Consider the following 19,109-nt stretch of genomic DNA (forward strand, 5'->3'; position numbering starts at 1 on the left):
TATTTCAGCAAACAAAACAATTCAGTCTCTGCAGATAAAAACAGTAACTTTATATCTAAATACTAAGGACAAATGTTCTTCAATTTTCCGCAAATAGATTCACAAAGCAAATAATCAAATAGATTCATGAACTAAAGCAAACCTGGGATAGTCAAGGCGAAAAATCTATAGACCCTAAAACTCTTTTAAGCTAATGAGACACATTGGAAGGGTGCGCGCACATTCCGTAAACCTACTCGTCCTTCTTGTTGTCATGTGGGGAGATGCCATTAGCTGCTTCGGTTTTCACAGCCTCGTCGACCCTTGGAACGTTTTCGTCCTCGCCAAGAACGTCATCCTCCATCATGTCATCCTCAGCAGCGTTTATGTCTTCAACGTCATCTTCATCTTCGTTGTTACCTTGGCCGGGTATTTTTCGAGTCTTTGGGCCATGCTCGAGCTGGTGGGTTTCGAGTTCTTTGTCCATAGTCTCCTGTAAGTTGGCCATTTCGTTGTTTGCTCTCCTACCTTTCCGTACGTTTTGCCACCTTTCAAGCTCCTTGTCGACATTAGCAACGTACTGCTCGGCGATCTGCTTCTGATATTGCGATAATTCCTCCCTCCTTGCAGCCTTCCATTCTTGAAACATCTGACATATGGGGCGAAGAAATCTTTAATGAGTGACATGATCGATGAAAAGAAAATACAACAAATACAGTAAATCTTGTTCTGGAACAATTAGCTAGTAAAACACAATACAACCGAGATGCTGTAGAGGCCAAGTAACGACAGCCAAAGATGTAGCATACCTGTTCTTTCTGTTGCTCGATCAAAGTTGTGTCTTGATCCAGAGGTTTAGAAAACATGTAATAGATCGGAGGCTCTGCCTTGGTCCTGGAAGAAAAATACACAACCCAAAAGTTAACGACAAGAACCAAAACTAGAAGCAGGAAACTGAGTTATTAGCTGCTCCAACACTCTGCTCGTGAACGGCCACTTATCTTGATGTCAATAAAATTGTGAATATGCAGACTTTGGACCAAAATTAGAAATAACCTGCACAAGAATGACTAGAATCGTCAACACATTTTTTTGTTTTTTTCTTATCATGTACATTGCAGGTCAAATCAAATGGCATGCCTTATAAAATTTCCAAGTTTCTGGTGATGCTCACTCCACCGAAGAAACAGCAATTCCAGCTTCTTTTCCTCTGCTTTTGCTGCGAGACGAGCTCTGAGAGTCTGCCATTGAGAAAGCACAGCTACAAATTAGGGAATACACACACTAACTTACTTGTGGAATACAGAAACATACAATATAAACTTCAGAAGAGAGAAAAGTAAGGAAGCAATTAGTGAAACTAACCACGTCTCTCTTCCTCTTCTCAGCTATCTGCTCGCGCTCTTGTTGTCTCAGCTTTTCACTTTCTTCACGCGCTCGTTGCTCCGCCTACACAAATGGTAAAAGATATATAAGTACAAAATGAAGGTGGGAAACTATTAAACTTCCCAAGGACCACAAATTTCTCAGTTGAAGTTACACTAACATGCAAGTGAGTTCATCCGTGCATAAAAGAATTAACAGACGTAAAAGAGAGATATAACTTGATCCGTTGAAATTTATCCCTATTTCAGAAAGCTGAGATTTTTAACATGGAACCTTTGGGCATCATTCCTCAACAGAGAAGTTGCGCAAACTTGTGCAATACCCAATCAAAAGTGTCAAATATTTTTTACATGCTAATTGCCATTATCTATTCTACATCCAGATTGAAGAAAATGTTAAGAGTGACTTGGACTCTAATTCTTTCACCATGATCCATTCAGAATAGCTTGCACGTGTCAAAAGAAAATATAGAAAATCACCCTTTTCAACGAATCAGATCTTCTCATATATGCCTCCGTGCCCGCTAGCTTCATGTCGTCTTTCCTGAACCTCTGGATGATTACAAATGAAAGAATTGAATATTAGCATCAGAAGAAAATAAAATAATAAATATCTGTGTAAGAAATCAGACTAGAGGAATGTTCCAAAACATCAGATACGATGACAAAAGATACTTTCAGAATTAGTAACAATGTAGTAACAGCTCCACTGCCCACTCTATTGCATCAACAAAAGCTCTCCGAGGATCTAACTATACTCTTTGCACATCCAATAAAACAAATCCTAAATGATCTGTTTCATTCAGCATGACGTAGCTAACAAACTAAACAAAATCACTAACACCATTACACTGACCTAGGATCAACTGTGATAGTATGGAGCACAAGAAAAGGGCAAATATTTAGGAACGCTCGAAACCAAAGGATTTGCAGACGTACCTCCAATGTCCCAAGAAGCTGACCCAACATCCTCTTATTCCTGTTGAGCAAACTAGGATCTTCATCCTTTGGCAACACCCTTGGTACATGTTGCTCCGGAGGGATATCAAAGTCCTAATTAATTGAGTATAAAGCAGGACAAAGATTCTCAAGAGAAGGATCAACATAAACTGAATGATTTGATAACTTCAAGTTTAAAGAAGGATATCCTTTACCATTCTGGATGGCCTCTGGTTACCATCCCTCCTGGACCAATTTGATGGCCTTCTCTCACCATGGTTCGCATTCTCCTCTGCCGTCTCACCTGCAGCAGCAGCTGAATCTTTCTTTTCCACATCATTCACAACTTCTGAACCTTCAGCTATTTCCCCATCCTCAATCTTCATATTAGAAAAACACAATCTTAGGTTGGGGTTTATATTGTTATAGTAAAAATATGTTCAAATTTAATGGAAATATCCTAATTTCAATTCCAATGCTTCATATACAATTCCTTGATTCCATATCCTAAACCCTAAGGCTTTCAAATACGTTCAAATTTAATGGAAATATCCCAATTTCAATTCTAAGGCTTCAAATTCAATTCCTTGATTCCAAACAGCCTAGAACGTGCTCTCAGTACCTTCACCACAGCTGAAGAGAGTCGCCTTTTAGCCGGAGGCTGGTCCTCCGCGTCATTCCTTTCAGCCTACGCATAAAGTAATAAAAATCAACTGACGAAATTGACAAGAGAATCTAGAGCATGTAGTTTCTGAATCCACAACATGAATCGATGTTCTCTATGACGACATAGAGCCAGAAAATTTTTTTTTTAAAAAAAAAAAAGAAAAACCCTACAGGTCGAACAAAGCCACGCTGGCGTCCGCCATTGACGGCAAAATTCCTCGGTCCAGCACCTGCCAAGCCTCCGCGGCGAATCCCCCGGGGATCGCGAAGCCGCTGCGTAATCTACCAGACACACATACACAACCAAAAAAACCAAATAATTCGCAACATACAACCTAAAATCGAACAAGCAATCGAAGGATTTTCGAATAAAAGAAGAAATATATATATATATATATATACACACAAAAAAGCACCTCGCGCTGCTGGCGGTGGAGCTCGTCGATCTCTTTACGGAGCTCTTCCTCCGTCTTCTCTGCTACCACTGTACTGCCCATCGCTTCGGTTGCGATGCGTATGACGGAGAGAGCCGCGTGCGCAACAAAACCCTCGACACCTCCACTCCTGTCCTATGTCCTATTTTGGTTAGTAATTAGTGAAGTACTTTTATTGTTATTATTATTATTATTATTTAAATAATAATTAAAAATATATTAATAAGAATAAAATCATGGAATACTATAGAAAAAAACAATAATGATAATAATGTGATAAATGTAAAATAAGCCAAAGAACTACCATACATATATGCAATCAATCTATAAAAAATTAAAGGTAGACAAATTTTATTTATTTTTTTTAAAATGGTGATTTTTTATTTATTAATTTTTTTGTAAATGATCCAATGTGTTTTTATTTAGATTTGAAATTAATTATTTATTTGAATTTTACTTTTAATTATATATTTTTATTAGGAATTTTTAATATTTCATATAAAAAATTAATATATTTTATTAAAAATTATATATTATTTTTAAAAAATCAATTAATTTACTGTTATTAAATTATCGTGGTATATTATTTATTTGGTTAAAATTTTGTATTCAGGGATTAATTTTCCAAATTTATTAATAAAAAATTAAGTATTTCAGACTTCAACGTAAAAATAATATATTATAGATATATTCTACATGAGTTATATTTGTAAAAAGCCCGGCCCGGACCAGCCCAACATATCTCGCTCATGAACTGGATTAAGCCCATTTAACATAAGTCCAATATGCTCCTAGTAATTCATTTTATTTCTATATTTTCTTTTTTCTTGAAAAAATATATATTTTTGATCTTATTTGATTATCTGCCACAAATATAATTATTCTAATTTTTATCCATCTCTAATAAATAATTTTCCTACAATTTACATATTTACAACTATATTACTTAATAAAATTTAAAATATATTATATATAAAAGATAAGGGTATTTTTTGTTATTTCATCTAACCCTAATATAATCTTTTAATTTCTGTGTAAAAAATAAATAAAAATTTTTTGTCCATGACAGAAGGAATATATGGAAAATAAGTTAGACTGAGATTTGGGAACGATGTGTGATTTTGGAATATTTAATAATACTCCCTCCATTTGATTTTTAAGTTAAATTAGTATTTTTACATATTCGTAACGTAACAAAATAGTGTTATATTTATTTTATTTTTTATATTAAAGTAAAAGTAATCTAAAAGGTACTGTAAAAATTAAGAATATTTTAATACTTAGTTGGTAGTTTTTTTTTTTTTTTTGAAAAAATGAAAAAAATTAACAAACTAAAATGGCAAAATAAAAAGTTTATTTTTAGACAAAAAGAGTATGATAGTTTATTTTAATTTTAAAATACTTGATATATTAATTTGGAAGGAGTAAAAAAGATGATAAATACTGTCATAACTCATAATGTAGGCATATTCTTTTATATTTGTATTTTTAAGATCTTTTAGGTTAAAATAGTTGTTTGCATGGAATGATTAGAAATACAAATAAGAATATTACTATCTTTTTTTTTTCCATTAAAAATATCAACTCAAAATATTATTTAAACAAAATTTCAAATCAATACTTAATTTCAAACCACAATCAAATAAACTCGTAACTTTTTTATTTAATCAATTTACTCTTGAATACTAGTAGCAACCACTTACATCTACTTTAATCTTTTTGGTTAATTAACTCAAATTGAATCTTTTAAAAAAAAAGAAAAAAAAGAAAAAAAAAAAAAGAAGAAGAAGAAGAAAGAAATGAAATTCTACTACATAATTACCACATTATACATCATACAATTCTCATTAATAAAAATAATTTTACACATATTTCAATAAAAATATATTCTTTTATTTCACAAAATATTTCAAAAATAATAAAAAAAATTAGTTTCACCCAAACAATATCATAATTTTCAATAACTAATAAATAAAAAATATCATGAATCCTAGACTAAGAAGAAAACAACCATAATTTTTTATTTTTTTTATTTCTCAAAATACATTTTATACTACTAACATATATACATATAAACATACACATAGATATGCTTAATTATTTATGCATTTGAATTTTGGTGTATGCAATATAATGCTGCATTCATACAATAATTTAAAAAGATCCACTAATCAATAGCAAAAATAAACAAATTAATTAATTAAATATAATGAGGATGATGAAGCAAAACTAATTAATTTACAGAACCAAATGTGATCTCATCATCAGATCCATGTGTCTCTGTGTATATATATATATATATATATTATCTTAATTATTGGAATGCTACAAAAAAATTTAAATAAAACTCTTACAAGTTCAACTCCTAGAGCTTTACAACAGTCAAGCCTTCACATGCATTTCACTCATTAATTAATATTAAATTTCAAATCCTCACTCTCCAAAATTAATTAATATTACTAGTATTTAATAATCCAAAATTAAATCCCTTCAAATAAAATAAAAATAAAAATTAGAAACTACACAATTTTCTGTAAAAACAATAACGAAACAAACCTAAAAAGAGCGTGGAAGGCAGTTGATCCGGCTGGAAAATAAGAAGCTCCCTGGACCAGAACTCCGGGACAAAGTCCCACCGTCGATTCCGCGGACCCCACACAACGAACGGCTGCGATTCACTAGGGCTTCAACTCCCTGTCAGGCGCGGAAGAGGCGCCTGGTTGAGCTTCCTTGCTGAGCAGAGAAGAAATGGCTGCTGCAACAGCAACCTTAAACTTGGGATCAGAGGCTATGGCAGAGCTTACATTCTCAGCCAAAATCAAGGAGCTGTTCTTCTCGCCGTGGCCAGTCTGCTCTCCTCTGCTGTGATTCGAATAATTGCTAAAATGATTGATCAGATTCAGACCCAAATTGGAAACAGCAGGTTTGGGGATAGAACTGGAATTGAATCCCAAATTGGGAATCGAGCTTGAGGCTGTGTTCGTCGATGAATCTGCACCGTTGGTGAGGTCGAGGACGATGCCCTTGGCAGGGTCATGATGGTAATTTGGCCGAAATAGGGTTGGGATGAATGAGGGGATATTATTAGGGTTTGTGAAATTAGGGTTGAAGGGGTAGTTTGGGAATTGGGGATTTGACATGTAGGGTGATGATGACGACGATGACGTCAGCCCGTCGGAAAATGGGTTGTTGCCGGAATCTAGAAGGACAAAGGAGGCAGCGGCGGCCGACGCTGTTGAGGCCATTGCGGTGGCTCCGACCGGGAGCGGGTGGTTGTGGGTCCCTTCATATGTTGTGATCAATATCGACATGTCCTCTAAACATCTTTGCACCTATATAAATCATAATAATTTGTATTAGCATAATGTAAATAAGGAAAAAATTGCAAATGTTTAAAGCATTTGAATAAAAAGAAAATGATAGCAAACAATAGAATTAAAACATTTAAATGGAATTGTTCATTTTGTGTAACAATAGTTTGACTGAAATGAGTGTATGTAAGAATAATTTGATGTTATGTTTTTGTAAGAAAATATAGCGTATTTTTATACTGCAAGTGAACTTATATCATATTACATACTGTATCATTGATTTAAGCATAGAAATATATTCCTGTGACGAAATTTACATAATCTCAATACTATAACAAATAGCACACAATGCTATGATAAACAACACACAATCTATATGAATATAATACAAATACGATATATGAACAAAACTCGTATGACAATTGTTTACGGTTTACCTAACATATGTTATTATTAACGTTGGTATGTAAAATATATTCATACATCACATTATATTACTATGAACCGTCAATGCATAATTTTAATCATTTTTTTAATCTATAATTATTGAGGAAATAAACACCGTAAAAACATATATTTTTACCTGTTTTCGCACCGGGCATCCCGGAGCAACAGTGCAACGATAATAAGCTCGTGGGCAAGGGTTTCCCTTGGCAATTTTTTGTCCGTACTTTCTCCATTGGCATCCGTCGTTCATCTAATAAATTCAAAAACATAAAAATAAATCATTTCATTACAATTAAAATTTACATTAAATTACAATCAATCATTCCCTAATTCAATCAAATCTCATTAATTCATCCAAAAATGATTAAATTAGAAATAAAAATTAAAAAACTCACAGTTGCAGATTCACATCTTGCCCTCACACAAACCCTAGCCCTCTTATTTGGTACTACTGATGCTGCAGATGATGAACTCATATTATTCCCCAAATTTTTTCCACTTGTCTGATCTTGTCCCTTCCTCGGCTCGTCGTCGATTCTCCGGCCGCCGTCGAGCCGCAGCGACAGACCTAATTCGTCGTCGTTTTCTTTCTCGTTAAGCTCTTTTTGCTGCTGCTGTAATGGAAGTGTCTGATTACTGTTGCAGACTCCAGGATCACCATCATCATCCTTAATTTTTATTTTTATTTTTAATAACAAGGAGATGTCGATAAATTAGATCACAATAATTAACATATATGCTTGAAATTTTCTATGAAAATTCAATTAATTAAATTACCTTGGATTGATGATCATAGCTGTGGTTATGATTGGTATTATTCCGTTGAAAAAATGAGAACTTTGCCTGGAGATCAGCGTAATCTTTCATCGTCCGGCCGACGGCGCACCGGAGAATTTTGTTCTCCTCCTTCATCTGATCCATCTGCTTCTGCAAGCTCAACAGCTATTTGGATAATTTAAATTAATTAATTTACAAACCCTAATAATGAAATTAAATTAATTACAGATGAATCTTTGATCGAAATTTACCTGGTAGGCTTTACTGTTAAAATCATTGTTCTTTTTGTTGTTATCGTCGTCTGTTTTTTCTTCTTCTTCTTCGTCGAGGATGTTGTTCTTCTGGTGGCGTAATTCTTGTGCCGACACGGGCGTGTTGGGGTGCTGCTGTGGATCGAGCTTTAGGGAGAGATCAATTGATGTCATGGCTTGGGGTTGGGGTTGGGGTTCGTCTGCTGCTGAAGCTCCTCCTTCCATGGCGGCCTAACTAATTAAGCTTTTTTTTAAAATATAAAAATAAAAAACAAAAAACAAAAAACAAAATTTTCTTCAATTCTTGCAAGGCTGTCTTTATTGGGATCATATACATACACACGTAGATATAGATACATATAGAGATATATGTATGTATGTATATGTGTGTATTGTATATGTACATTGGATAAATATATGTTAACATAGAGGCACAGAAGTCAATTCCCTCGTCTGAAATAATTAATAATATATTAATAGGAACAGCCATAGCAGTGGAATTTTAATTTAGTACATTAATTGTGGAGAAGATGCATAATTACACACATTAGTATATATATTTTCACTGTTTTATTGAGTTTTTTTTTTTTTTTTAGCTTTTTTATTTTATAATTAAAAAAAAAGCTTATTTTTTTTGCAAAAAATTTAATGTAAATGTGTAATAATTTATTTTTTTTATCTAGTGGAAAAAAACACAAGATTATATTTTTTTATTGAAAAGAAAAATAAGAATATTTTTTTTAAAAAAAAGAACAATAAGAAAATATGCACTCCCTCAATCATGGAAAACGTAAACTCATTTGGGCACAAGTTTTAATAAGATTTTTTTTTTTATCTTTTATAATAATAATTAAAAAAATACTTCTAATAAAAAATGATATAAAGCAGACTTTTTTTAAATGACAAACAAATAAAAGAAATGGACGTATTTTTTTTTTTATGACAAATAAAGTATATTTCAATGACAGATATAGTATTATTTTATTTCATAAAATATTATAATCAAATTATTAATTAAATCAAAATTTAAATTCAAAATACAAAAGTAACGGCTCTATTCTATTAAGCTGTTTGCAATTTTATTATTATTACTATTATTATGTACTCCCTCTTTCGTACCATAATTGACATTATTTTTATTTTTATTTGTCCCGTAATAATTGATATATTTCTATTTTTGATAAAAATTATTAAATCAAAACATATTTAACAAATATAAATTAATTTAATTAACTACATAATATACAACATCATAAATGACATAAGACCCACTCAAAAACTCTTTTATTTATATATCTCCTAAAAAAAATAAATATTTTTATCTATATTTAAAACTACACATCTTTTGTAAAATTGATTTATGTTAATTATAAATAAACAAAAATATTTTTTTATTTACTTGTATTATAGAAAATTTTATTATCTGAAAAATGATATTCATATTGCATATATTTTTTAATTGTTATATAATTTGTAAATATTTAAACATATATTTTTATTTTTTTAATCATATATATTAAATTTACTTTAAAATTATAAATACTATTAATTACATCAAAAAATATAATAATATCATAACTTATTATTATTAACTAATTAAACATCTTTACCTTAAATATCATGTCCCTAATCATATGATTCAATTCCGATGGGACGGAGGGAGTATTATCCATAAATCATGTTATTTATTTTTCTAAAATATCAAACTTGGATTACTATTCAAATCAGAATCTAAAATCAAACTCGGGTGTGTTTGTTTGGGGGATTGGATTGGATTTACACTATTCATCCAATTTTTTTTCCCAAAAAATATCAAATCAAACACCTATTTTTTATTTTTATATTATACTAAAAATTAATTTTAACATCGCATCAACACCTATTTATATTGCATCATACAAGAATTCAAATTCAAAATTTTTACTATTCAAATCCCAACTCAAAATCCAAATCCCCAAACAAACACACCCTGAAAGCACACACCATGCTATCGTTGAAATAAGAATGGTGTTTAACAAATTTTATACTAATTCAATATGTTGAATCTATGTCTTTCTTAAAGAACTAATAATAATGATTTTACATTATTGAATTAGTTTTTTTTTATTATTTTTTAATTTATGTCACTCAATATATTTATATCATAATTTCATAATTTTATGCTCGTTTAATATATTTTCAATACAATAATATCTTAATTTTTTATATGATCTAGCATATTATTTCATATGGTTGAACAATACAATTTTTAAAAATAAATTATATATAATTATTATATTAATTGGTTGATTAAATTTATTAAATTGAGAGGTGCATCTAAGTTTTGACTTTAATTAGGCATTGGACCCTCTTAATTAACTGATTAATTTATTACTTCTTGTGGATTTATTAAATAGTGATGTACTAATTAAGATTGATTCCACACTTTCTGCTAGCTGAAATGACTATAATACCCTCATAATTATTATTTTTTTGTAATCTTTTAAATAATAGTTTTATGTATTTCAGTGTATGCATGTATATGAAAAGTCATTTAATTAATGTATTTGTAGCATTTTAAGTGAAAAAAAAAAAAAACCTTTGAAAAATCTTAATATATAAAATTCTCTAAGTACTACTACCTCCATGGTATTTTGTGGTTTTATAATAGATTAAAAAATAATATTTTTTCTGTCTCAAATATCGTACAATATTTGTGTTTGACACGAGAATTTAGTTGGGAAGTATTAAGTATGGTAATTGAAAATAATTTGGATACTAAGTGATGTGATTTGAGAGAAAAATAATTATTATATTTTTTTTATTTGAGTGATGTGATGAGAAAAAGTGAAGTGTATATTAATATATGTATATAAATATTATTAATTATTTCTAAATTTGGAAATGTTGCAGTGAGTTTGAAAGAAAAAAAAAATGTAGCATGGTGTTTAGGACAGAGGGAGTAGTACTTTATTGGTCAGTGAAAATATGTAAGAGATTTTGACATTCTCGTGCTTTTAAATATTTTTTTATAAAATAATTGTATATGTAGTTGTGTGCTTATAATTTAAATAAAAGTTAAATGGTATTTTGGTATTAATATATAATTAATTTTACTAAAAAAAATAGGGTATGTTTACTTGTGAGGTTTTAGTTTTGGGTTTTGATTTTGAATAGTAAAATTTTGAATTGAAATAGTTGTTTTATGTGATATAAATATGTGTTGATGTGATGTTTTGAATGTAAAATTAGATTTTAGTGTAATAAAATAAATAAAAATTGAGTGTTTGATTTGATGTTTTTTAGGAAAAAAAAAATTGAAATAGTAAAATCGGGTGTAAAATCTGACAGGTAAACACACCCATAAATATTTTTGAATAGAATAGACGAAAATAGTAAAAAAATATACTTTGAATTATGACGAAGGAAATAAAAAAACTATTAACTTTAAGCAAACATAATTTACTATACAAATTGTAATAATTTATAAATTGTGAAAGAATTATAAAATATAAGTATTTTTATATAAAATTACCACTAGCCTATCTATAATGACTTATTAATTTAATTAATTATTAATTGAGGGCTTAATTCCTAGTTGCCCAAAAGCGTGGGGAAGAATTTTACAGTTATTATCAATCAACAACCCTAGTTAGGGGTATAATCGTAATTACAGAAAGCATCATGCATGCAGCTCAAACCCTAACTCAATTATTAAAATAAAAATAGAAATATACTTATATGAAATGTAAATAAAAATAAAAATAAAGAATGAAGTGACATGATGGAATATGAGCCCAGCACGAAATCCCATAATTAAATTAAATTAAAGTAAATCATTGGGATCAGATCTGGAAATTGTCAACTGTAAGACCTTCACTACTTTCCATTTTCCACTCCATTCATTTATTTTATTATTTTATTTTATTTTATTTTATGTTTAGTGTTTACGTGGTCGCATTGAAAAGCTGGGGAAAAGTATTACTCTTTCTTATCGGTAGATTAAAAACAATAAATTTTTTATTGAGAATGTGATAAAAAAAATAAAATAAAATTATAGTTAAATATTTTTAAAATTTAATTAATAATTAGTTATGATAAAAATATATATATTATATAATAAATGTTATATCTATTATAAGAAAATAAGCATTATATAGAAAATTAATAATTAAATAATTTTTTTTTTAAAATATAATACTCCCTCCAATCCGGTGCAAAGTTATCATTTATTTTTTGCACGTAAATTTTTGAATATTAATATTATAATAGGTTGTAATGAAAAAGACAAAAATATTTCTATTAGTATTGTATAATATAAAAGTAATGACATTTATGTAATATAGCGTAAGTTATAATGGTATTTATTATCTTAGAGTATAATTACTAAATTATGAAATGATAACCTTGTTTTGGACAGATGAAAATAAAAAATGACTACCTTTCAATATGTCAAAGGGATTAGTTAAATAAATTTTAATTTTATCAAAATTATGCTTCTTTTTTTTTGTTAAAATAAAATAAAATAAACTACCTATTTTTCTATATTACATACATTTTCCAAACCTCTAAATTTTAATACAGGCTTTAAATTTTTTTTTTGACCAACAAAATCTGGAAGTGTCGGAATTTGAATCATGACCTCAAAGTTACGAGTCCATTACACACCACTGAACGATCCCTTGCGAACCTATATTTTTTTTTTAGGTTTTGTAACATATTAACAAAATAATAATATTTTATATTAGATGGAAGTGTGTAAATTTTTTTTTCATATTTTTTCATTTTGATTTTATGTATAAAATAATTATATGTGTAATTGTATATTTATAATTTAAATAGAAATTAAGGATATTTGGTATTAATGTATAATTATTTTTACTAAAATTAAAAAAAATGATAATTTTAGGTGAAACAAATAAAAATGATAATTAAAAAATATATATATATATATACTTGGAATTGAAACATAGAGATTACTGACTAACAACCTGTATCAATGCTAAAACTAACAAATAAATGGGATAGAACAAGTGCTATTAATTTTTTGTAACCATATAGCCATTTTGTAAGTAACAATATTTGTAAATTTTATTTTATTAATTAAAAGCTCAAATTATTACTATAATTTATGGAATTGAAACATTAATATGCATAAACCGACAAAGGTTGTTTCTTTTGAAAAAATTTTAAACACATTTTTTCAAAAAAATAAATAAATAATATATTATTCATATTTATTATTTTTATATTACATATAGAATTTTTCATATTTCACATTACAAAATTTTTCTTTAAATCAAAACATAAAACAAACAGTATTTTTATAAAAAAAAAAAAACAAAAAAGAAAGAAAAATCGTCTTAAAATATACAATTTCAATTTTTAAAAAAATAATAATAAATCTACTTTTTCTTATTAATTCAATTTACTATTTTATTATTATTATTACTGCCTCCGTCCACCACTAATCTATCAAATGGTATTTGTGCGTCATTTTTTTTAACATTAAAAATATCTTTATATTTGTATAATTTTTTGTACAAATTTTATTTCATTAGTATTATAAGAAGCCAATAGAAGTATTTTTATCATTTTTCCTTAATTTGTACTATGTTTTAATATAATAATTAATATTTAAAAATTAACATGTAAAAAGTAAATGTATAGATAGACAGTAGACAGTAGACAGGGCTAGTACTATTATTATTATTATTATTATTATTATTATTATTATTATTGTCATCACTTAAGGTTTGTTATTAAAATTTTTATTTAAATAATATTTTGTTAATTAAAGATATGTTTATTTTGCTGAATTTTATTTATTTCTATTATTCACAAAATTTCCCCTCGGCCTATTAAATTAAATACTTCATCTGTCCGGTTTTAAAGATCACAATTATTTTTTTACATGTTGATTTTTTAATATTAATTATTATATCAAAATATAATATAAATCAAGAAAGAAGAACAAAAATAATTATATTAGAGTCTTAAAATACTAATATATTGACATTTGTACATAAAATTAAAAAAATAAAAAAATATTTTTAATATTAAGCATAATTACACACATGGTAAATATAACCTTAGAAATGGACGGAACGAGTATCTATTTTTTATATATATTATACTAGTTAATTAAAAAATAAATAGTAATTGTGATATATATACTTATTTATTTATTTAAATATGTGATTTTTCTTTTTATTTTTTTTCTTTTTTGGAATTTAAATTATTCTCTTACTACTCAATCAACATTATTTGGAGTTTCAATTTTCATTTTTTATTTGAATATTAAAATTTTAAATTTGAATAATTATTTAATATGATATAAATATAAATTAATATAATATTTTGATATAAAATTAATTTTTAGGACGTGTTTGTTTTATGATATAAAATTAATGTGATAGAAACACACCCTTCGCTTTTTGCATAATAAATTTCAATATATATTTTTTTGTTATTCTTTTTATTCAAAATGTCTCAAACTTTTGTAATTTATGGTGTATATAGTTTTTATTTTTCTATATATATTGAGTAATTTTTTATTTATCTATTACACAGGGTTCACCTAGTGTGATTTGTCTTGTCGAACCTAGTTTACAGCGTATTAGGTTCGGTCAGAAGTTTACCCAGTGTGCACTTTCGAGTAGCAAACTGCGGACTCTCATGTTATAAAAAAATATATATAATATAAAAAAAAAGAACAAGGTGTAATATCATATTTAAGGATATATAAATACAATAAATAAATAAATACATAAACAACTAATTCTTATGTCAAAAAAAAAAATTATTTTTTGCTATAATTAAAAAATATTTTTCATTTATTTTTTTAGTTTTTTATTATAATAAAAACAAATATAAAAAAAATAATAATATTCATACTAAAATTTGTACCAAAAAAATATACATTTGAAAGATAGTAGAGGAGATTTACAAAATATTTATTCCTCTTTTTTTTTTTTTTGTCTCATAATAGATGACTTTTTTTTATTTTAGTAAATTTATTAATATTAAATATAATAACAGATATAAATAAATTTAATTAAATTTATAACATATCTTAGCACACGTTATAATTTAGTAAAAACCTCTTTATTTGTATATTTTTCTTTAATAAATAAATATTTTTATTTATATTTAAAACTCTTCAACTTTTTTATAGAACTACTTTAAGTTAATTATAAATAAATATATATTCTATTTATTTGTATTATATAAAATTTTATTAACTATAAAATAATATTCTTATTATATATTTTGTAGAGATATAATGTTAAAAATATTAAACATATACTATTTTAAAAAAAATTAATCATATAATATATTAATTTATATTTTTAAAATACCAACTATGCTATTTATATAGGAGTTTTTAAACCAATATATATATATATATACTACCTATAAATTTATTAAATAATATGCTTTACATATACATGATATAAGTGCTTTTAAAAATCATATTACATCAAATACATGATTTCATCTTATAAAACATAACACTAAATATTCTAGGATTTATTTTATTTTGATTTAAAATTTAGATTTAGATTTGAATTTTTATTTATATGTGATTTATAAAAGAAAATAATATTTTCTCCGCCAAATTTAAAGACACTTTCTTTGTAATTTACAAAAAAAAAAAAATGTCCCTCGGTTTAACGGATGGAGATAATATATTTTAATCGAATATCATGCGAGTTGAATAACATTGGTTTGTATTTAAAATTAAAAACAAACAAACCCCAAATGTTTTACCATTTTTAAAATTTTCCAAAACTTGAGTTTGTATTTTCTTCTAATTTTAATTTTATATTTTGTTTTTTATCCAAAATTATTATTAAAAAGTATGTATTTTAATTTAAAATATTATATATAACAATTATTTTTCACTTTAAAATACAAAATAAACAAAATCAAGTTACATATAAACACACATTCTTAATCTTAAGAAATAAAATTATATTTTTATGACGTGGGAACCCTGCAAACCAGACCCGACGGAAATTTAAACCCATGATCTTACGGTCACAAATTCAACTCCTAACCATCAGATCATCCATTACGGAACTATTATTATTATTATTATTATTATTATTATTATTATTATTATTATCATTATAATATGTGTGTGTATGTGTTATATAATGAACTTCCTCTCCACCAATCTTTGTTTGGCCATGATGTTTAAATAATTTATTTAATAAAATCAGAATAAATCAAGACATTAATATTAATGATACATATATATATATATATATATATAAGGTCACAGTGTTGACTATATTTTTCATCCATTCCTCCACGCTATATCTTATATCAAATTATTTTATTTTATTGTTTGTCTAATTACAATTAAATTAAAAATTAATATTACGATTAATTAATATAAATTGAAATTATCAACTGCTAATAAGAAATTGGATGGAATTAATTAAGATTGAATAAGTGAGTTTAGGCATAGCCTCCATAATTTAATTAGGCTTAATTAACCCCTAATCTAAAGCCCTTAATTGAATTTTAGTTAATTAAACACTACTACACACTTGTAGCCTTTTTGAGTGAGATTAACAACTCTAATTCTAATAATTCTGATAATAATAATAATAATAATAATAATAAATTAATTATCATTCACTTATATGCATATATATTGAGATAAAATTTATTAGGGTAAACTGTTTATTTAAGTCCCTGACCCCTTATCATTTTAGTATCGTAAGTGGAGTCAGTCGCAAACTAGTTCTATAAGTGGAAAATTTTTGTTGTTTTAGTCATCTGGCGCCGGAGACGCTCGCGTGACTCGCCGGAAGCCATGTGTCGGCCAGGTGTCCCGCCATGTCAGCGACACCTGGCGGACATGTGAATTTTATTTTTTCATTTTTATTTTTAAATTTTTTTAATTAGATCAAATAAAAACCATTTACCCAATTTATTATTGAGTTTGTGATATTCAAGAGAGTATAGTTTTTATTATTTTTGTATATCCAAACACAACGTACAAATTATAAATATCATCAAATATATATATATATTTTAACTTCAAATTAAAAATAATAATAATAATTTTATATGCAAAAACTATCCATCAATATTACTAAAAAAAATACAATATTTATTGAACTTAATTTTCAAAGTAAACATATGCCTTACCCGAGGGAGGAGTATATCAAATTATAATAAATAAATAAACATAAGTTTGATTTGTATTACATTCAAAATATATTTTAATTAAAAAAATAGATGGTTTAAAATACAAAAAAATATATATATGTACATTTAGGAGTTTGCTTGGTTTGTTATTTAATATTTTAGTTAAAATTATTTTTTAATATACAAAATACGAAAGAAAGTATCGATAAAATAAAAATATTATATTTTATATTAAATTTGATTTTTTCTTTTTTAAGAACATAATTGAAAATTCTATTTTAAAAAGCTTGATTGGGCAACCAAACATATTTTCACAATTTCCACAGATATTGCTGACTCAAAACATTAGTCAATAAACCTTTTCCTATTAAAAAAAAAAAAATTCAAACTCAAAAATACAAATTACTTCAAAATAAAAAACACACAAGTTCGATAATATCTGTGCCGTTATAGGCATGAATTGCTGTACTTTAATAATAATAATAATAATAATAATAATAATAATAATAGTCCTTCGTCCCATAAATAAATATCTATTTGCTTTTTCACGTAATTTTAAAAATATTAGTATTATATTAGGATATAGTATAAATAAAGTAAAAATGAGTAAAATAACTTTATTACAAAGGTAATGACATTTGTGTAATATATTGTAAATTGTAAAGATATTTGTAATATTAGATAGATAATATAATTACTAAAAAAATATTTTATCATAAAACTGACTAAAATAAAAAAATAAATACTTTATTTATCACGAGAGAGAGAGTAATAATAATAATAATAATAATAGACAAATAGACAGACACGTCATGCAATGCGACAATATATAGAGTAGTCAACTTTAAAAATTTTCAATCAATAGTCCAAACAAATAGCGTATGCGTATCCAAATTAATTTCCATTTTCTTAATGATAATATATATTGTCAAATTCAAACAACAAACACACGGCCGTACACACACGTGCGTGTTGAGTAAGTTGCCTTCTCCTATTTTTCAAACTTTAATGTTCTATTTATTCATTTATTTATATATATATTGAAAATTTTGATACTCTTCGTTAATAATATATTTTTTAAAAATAATAGTCTCTCTGTCCAATATAATTTGTTCCTATTTTCTATTTTCGTCCATCCTACATAACTTGTCATTTCTATTTTTGAAAATATAATTATGCACTTTAATCGCATTTTCAATTGTAAATTTTATAATTTTTTTAATTTTAATTAAACTATTTATTTATCTTAATCTTAATCTATAATTATTTTTACTATATAATAATTATTTTTACCTATGTAATCAATTAATCAGATATAAAAATATATTTCTTTCAGTCCAGAATACTTACATCATTTTGTTCAAATTAATTATTATTTATAAAAATAAAAATACTCTAATAGTTTTTTATAAAATAATTTACCATAAATATTATATTTTTCTCCTCACAATAGTTCAATAATTCAATATAAAATATTATAATTTTTTATATTTGATTAGTTCAAATATAAATAATTATTGAATAACAGATAATCTTCTCTCATCCACAAATATATAAAGATGAAAGAAGAAGAAAACCTAAGTCCAGCAGGTAAGACAATGACAGATTACACGAGACTTGAATTTCAACATTTAATTTCCAACCTAATTTATAACCCACCAACAAACATTAAGTAATCTTTATATATATATATATATATATATACTTCCTCAGGCCTAACTTCCTACGACTTTCTGACAAATGCATTCATTAATCAGTCCTATACCCAGAAAA

At 26.5% G+C, this 19,109-nt stretch overlaps 2 protein-coding genes across 3 annotated transcripts; both read right to left on the reverse strand.

The window, feature by feature from the left end:
- Window positions 1-29: 29 nt before the first annotated feature.
- On the reverse strand, window positions 30-3,558 carry LOC127262633 (uncharacterized). The gene is made up of 10 exons (XM_051291417.1): window positions 3,386-3,558; window positions 3,141-3,251; window positions 2,926-2,991; window positions 2,519-2,683; window positions 2,304-2,417; window positions 1,845-1,916; window positions 1,345-1,428; window positions 1,120-1,220; window positions 789-873; window positions 30-628 (listed from the first exon to the last, which is right to left on the reverse strand). The coding sequence occupies exons 1-10, from the start codon at window positions 3,464-3,466 to the stop codon at window positions 233-235; spliced, it is 1,275 nt and encodes a 424-aa protein (XP_051147374.1). The 5' UTR covers window positions 3,467-3,558; the 3' UTR covers window positions 30-232.
- A 2,181-nt stretch (window positions 3,559-5,739) lies between these two features.
- On the reverse strand, window positions 5,740-8,490 carry LOC127262472 (probable WRKY transcription factor 9). Of its 2 annotated transcripts, none has more exons than XM_051291163.1 (5): window positions 8,190-8,490; window positions 7,939-8,088; window positions 7,557-7,829; window positions 7,298-7,411; window positions 5,740-6,735 (listed from the first exon to the last, which is right to left on the reverse strand). In XM_051291163.1, exons 1-5 carry the CDS (start codon window positions 8,412-8,414, stop codon window positions 6,082-6,084), a joined length of 1,416 nt encoding a protein of 471 aa, XP_051147120.1. In that variant the 5' UTR covers window positions 8,415-8,490; the 3' UTR covers window positions 5,740-6,081. The 2 variants fall into 2 exon arrangements, with proteins under 2 accessions (XP_051147120.1, XP_051147119.1); XM_051291162.1 differs by having other exon boundaries at window positions 7,939-8,103.
- Between the last annotated feature and the right edge of the window lie 10,619 nt (window positions 8,491-19,109).

The sequence above is a fragment of the Andrographis paniculata genome, unplaced genomic scaffold, assembly GCF_009805555.1.
Source record: "Andrographis paniculata isolate CXL003 unplaced genomic scaffold, ASM980555v1 Contig65END, whole genome shotgun sequence".
Taxonomy (NCBI): Eukaryota; Viridiplantae; Streptophyta; class Magnoliopsida; order Lamiales; family Acanthaceae; genus Andrographis; species Andrographis paniculata.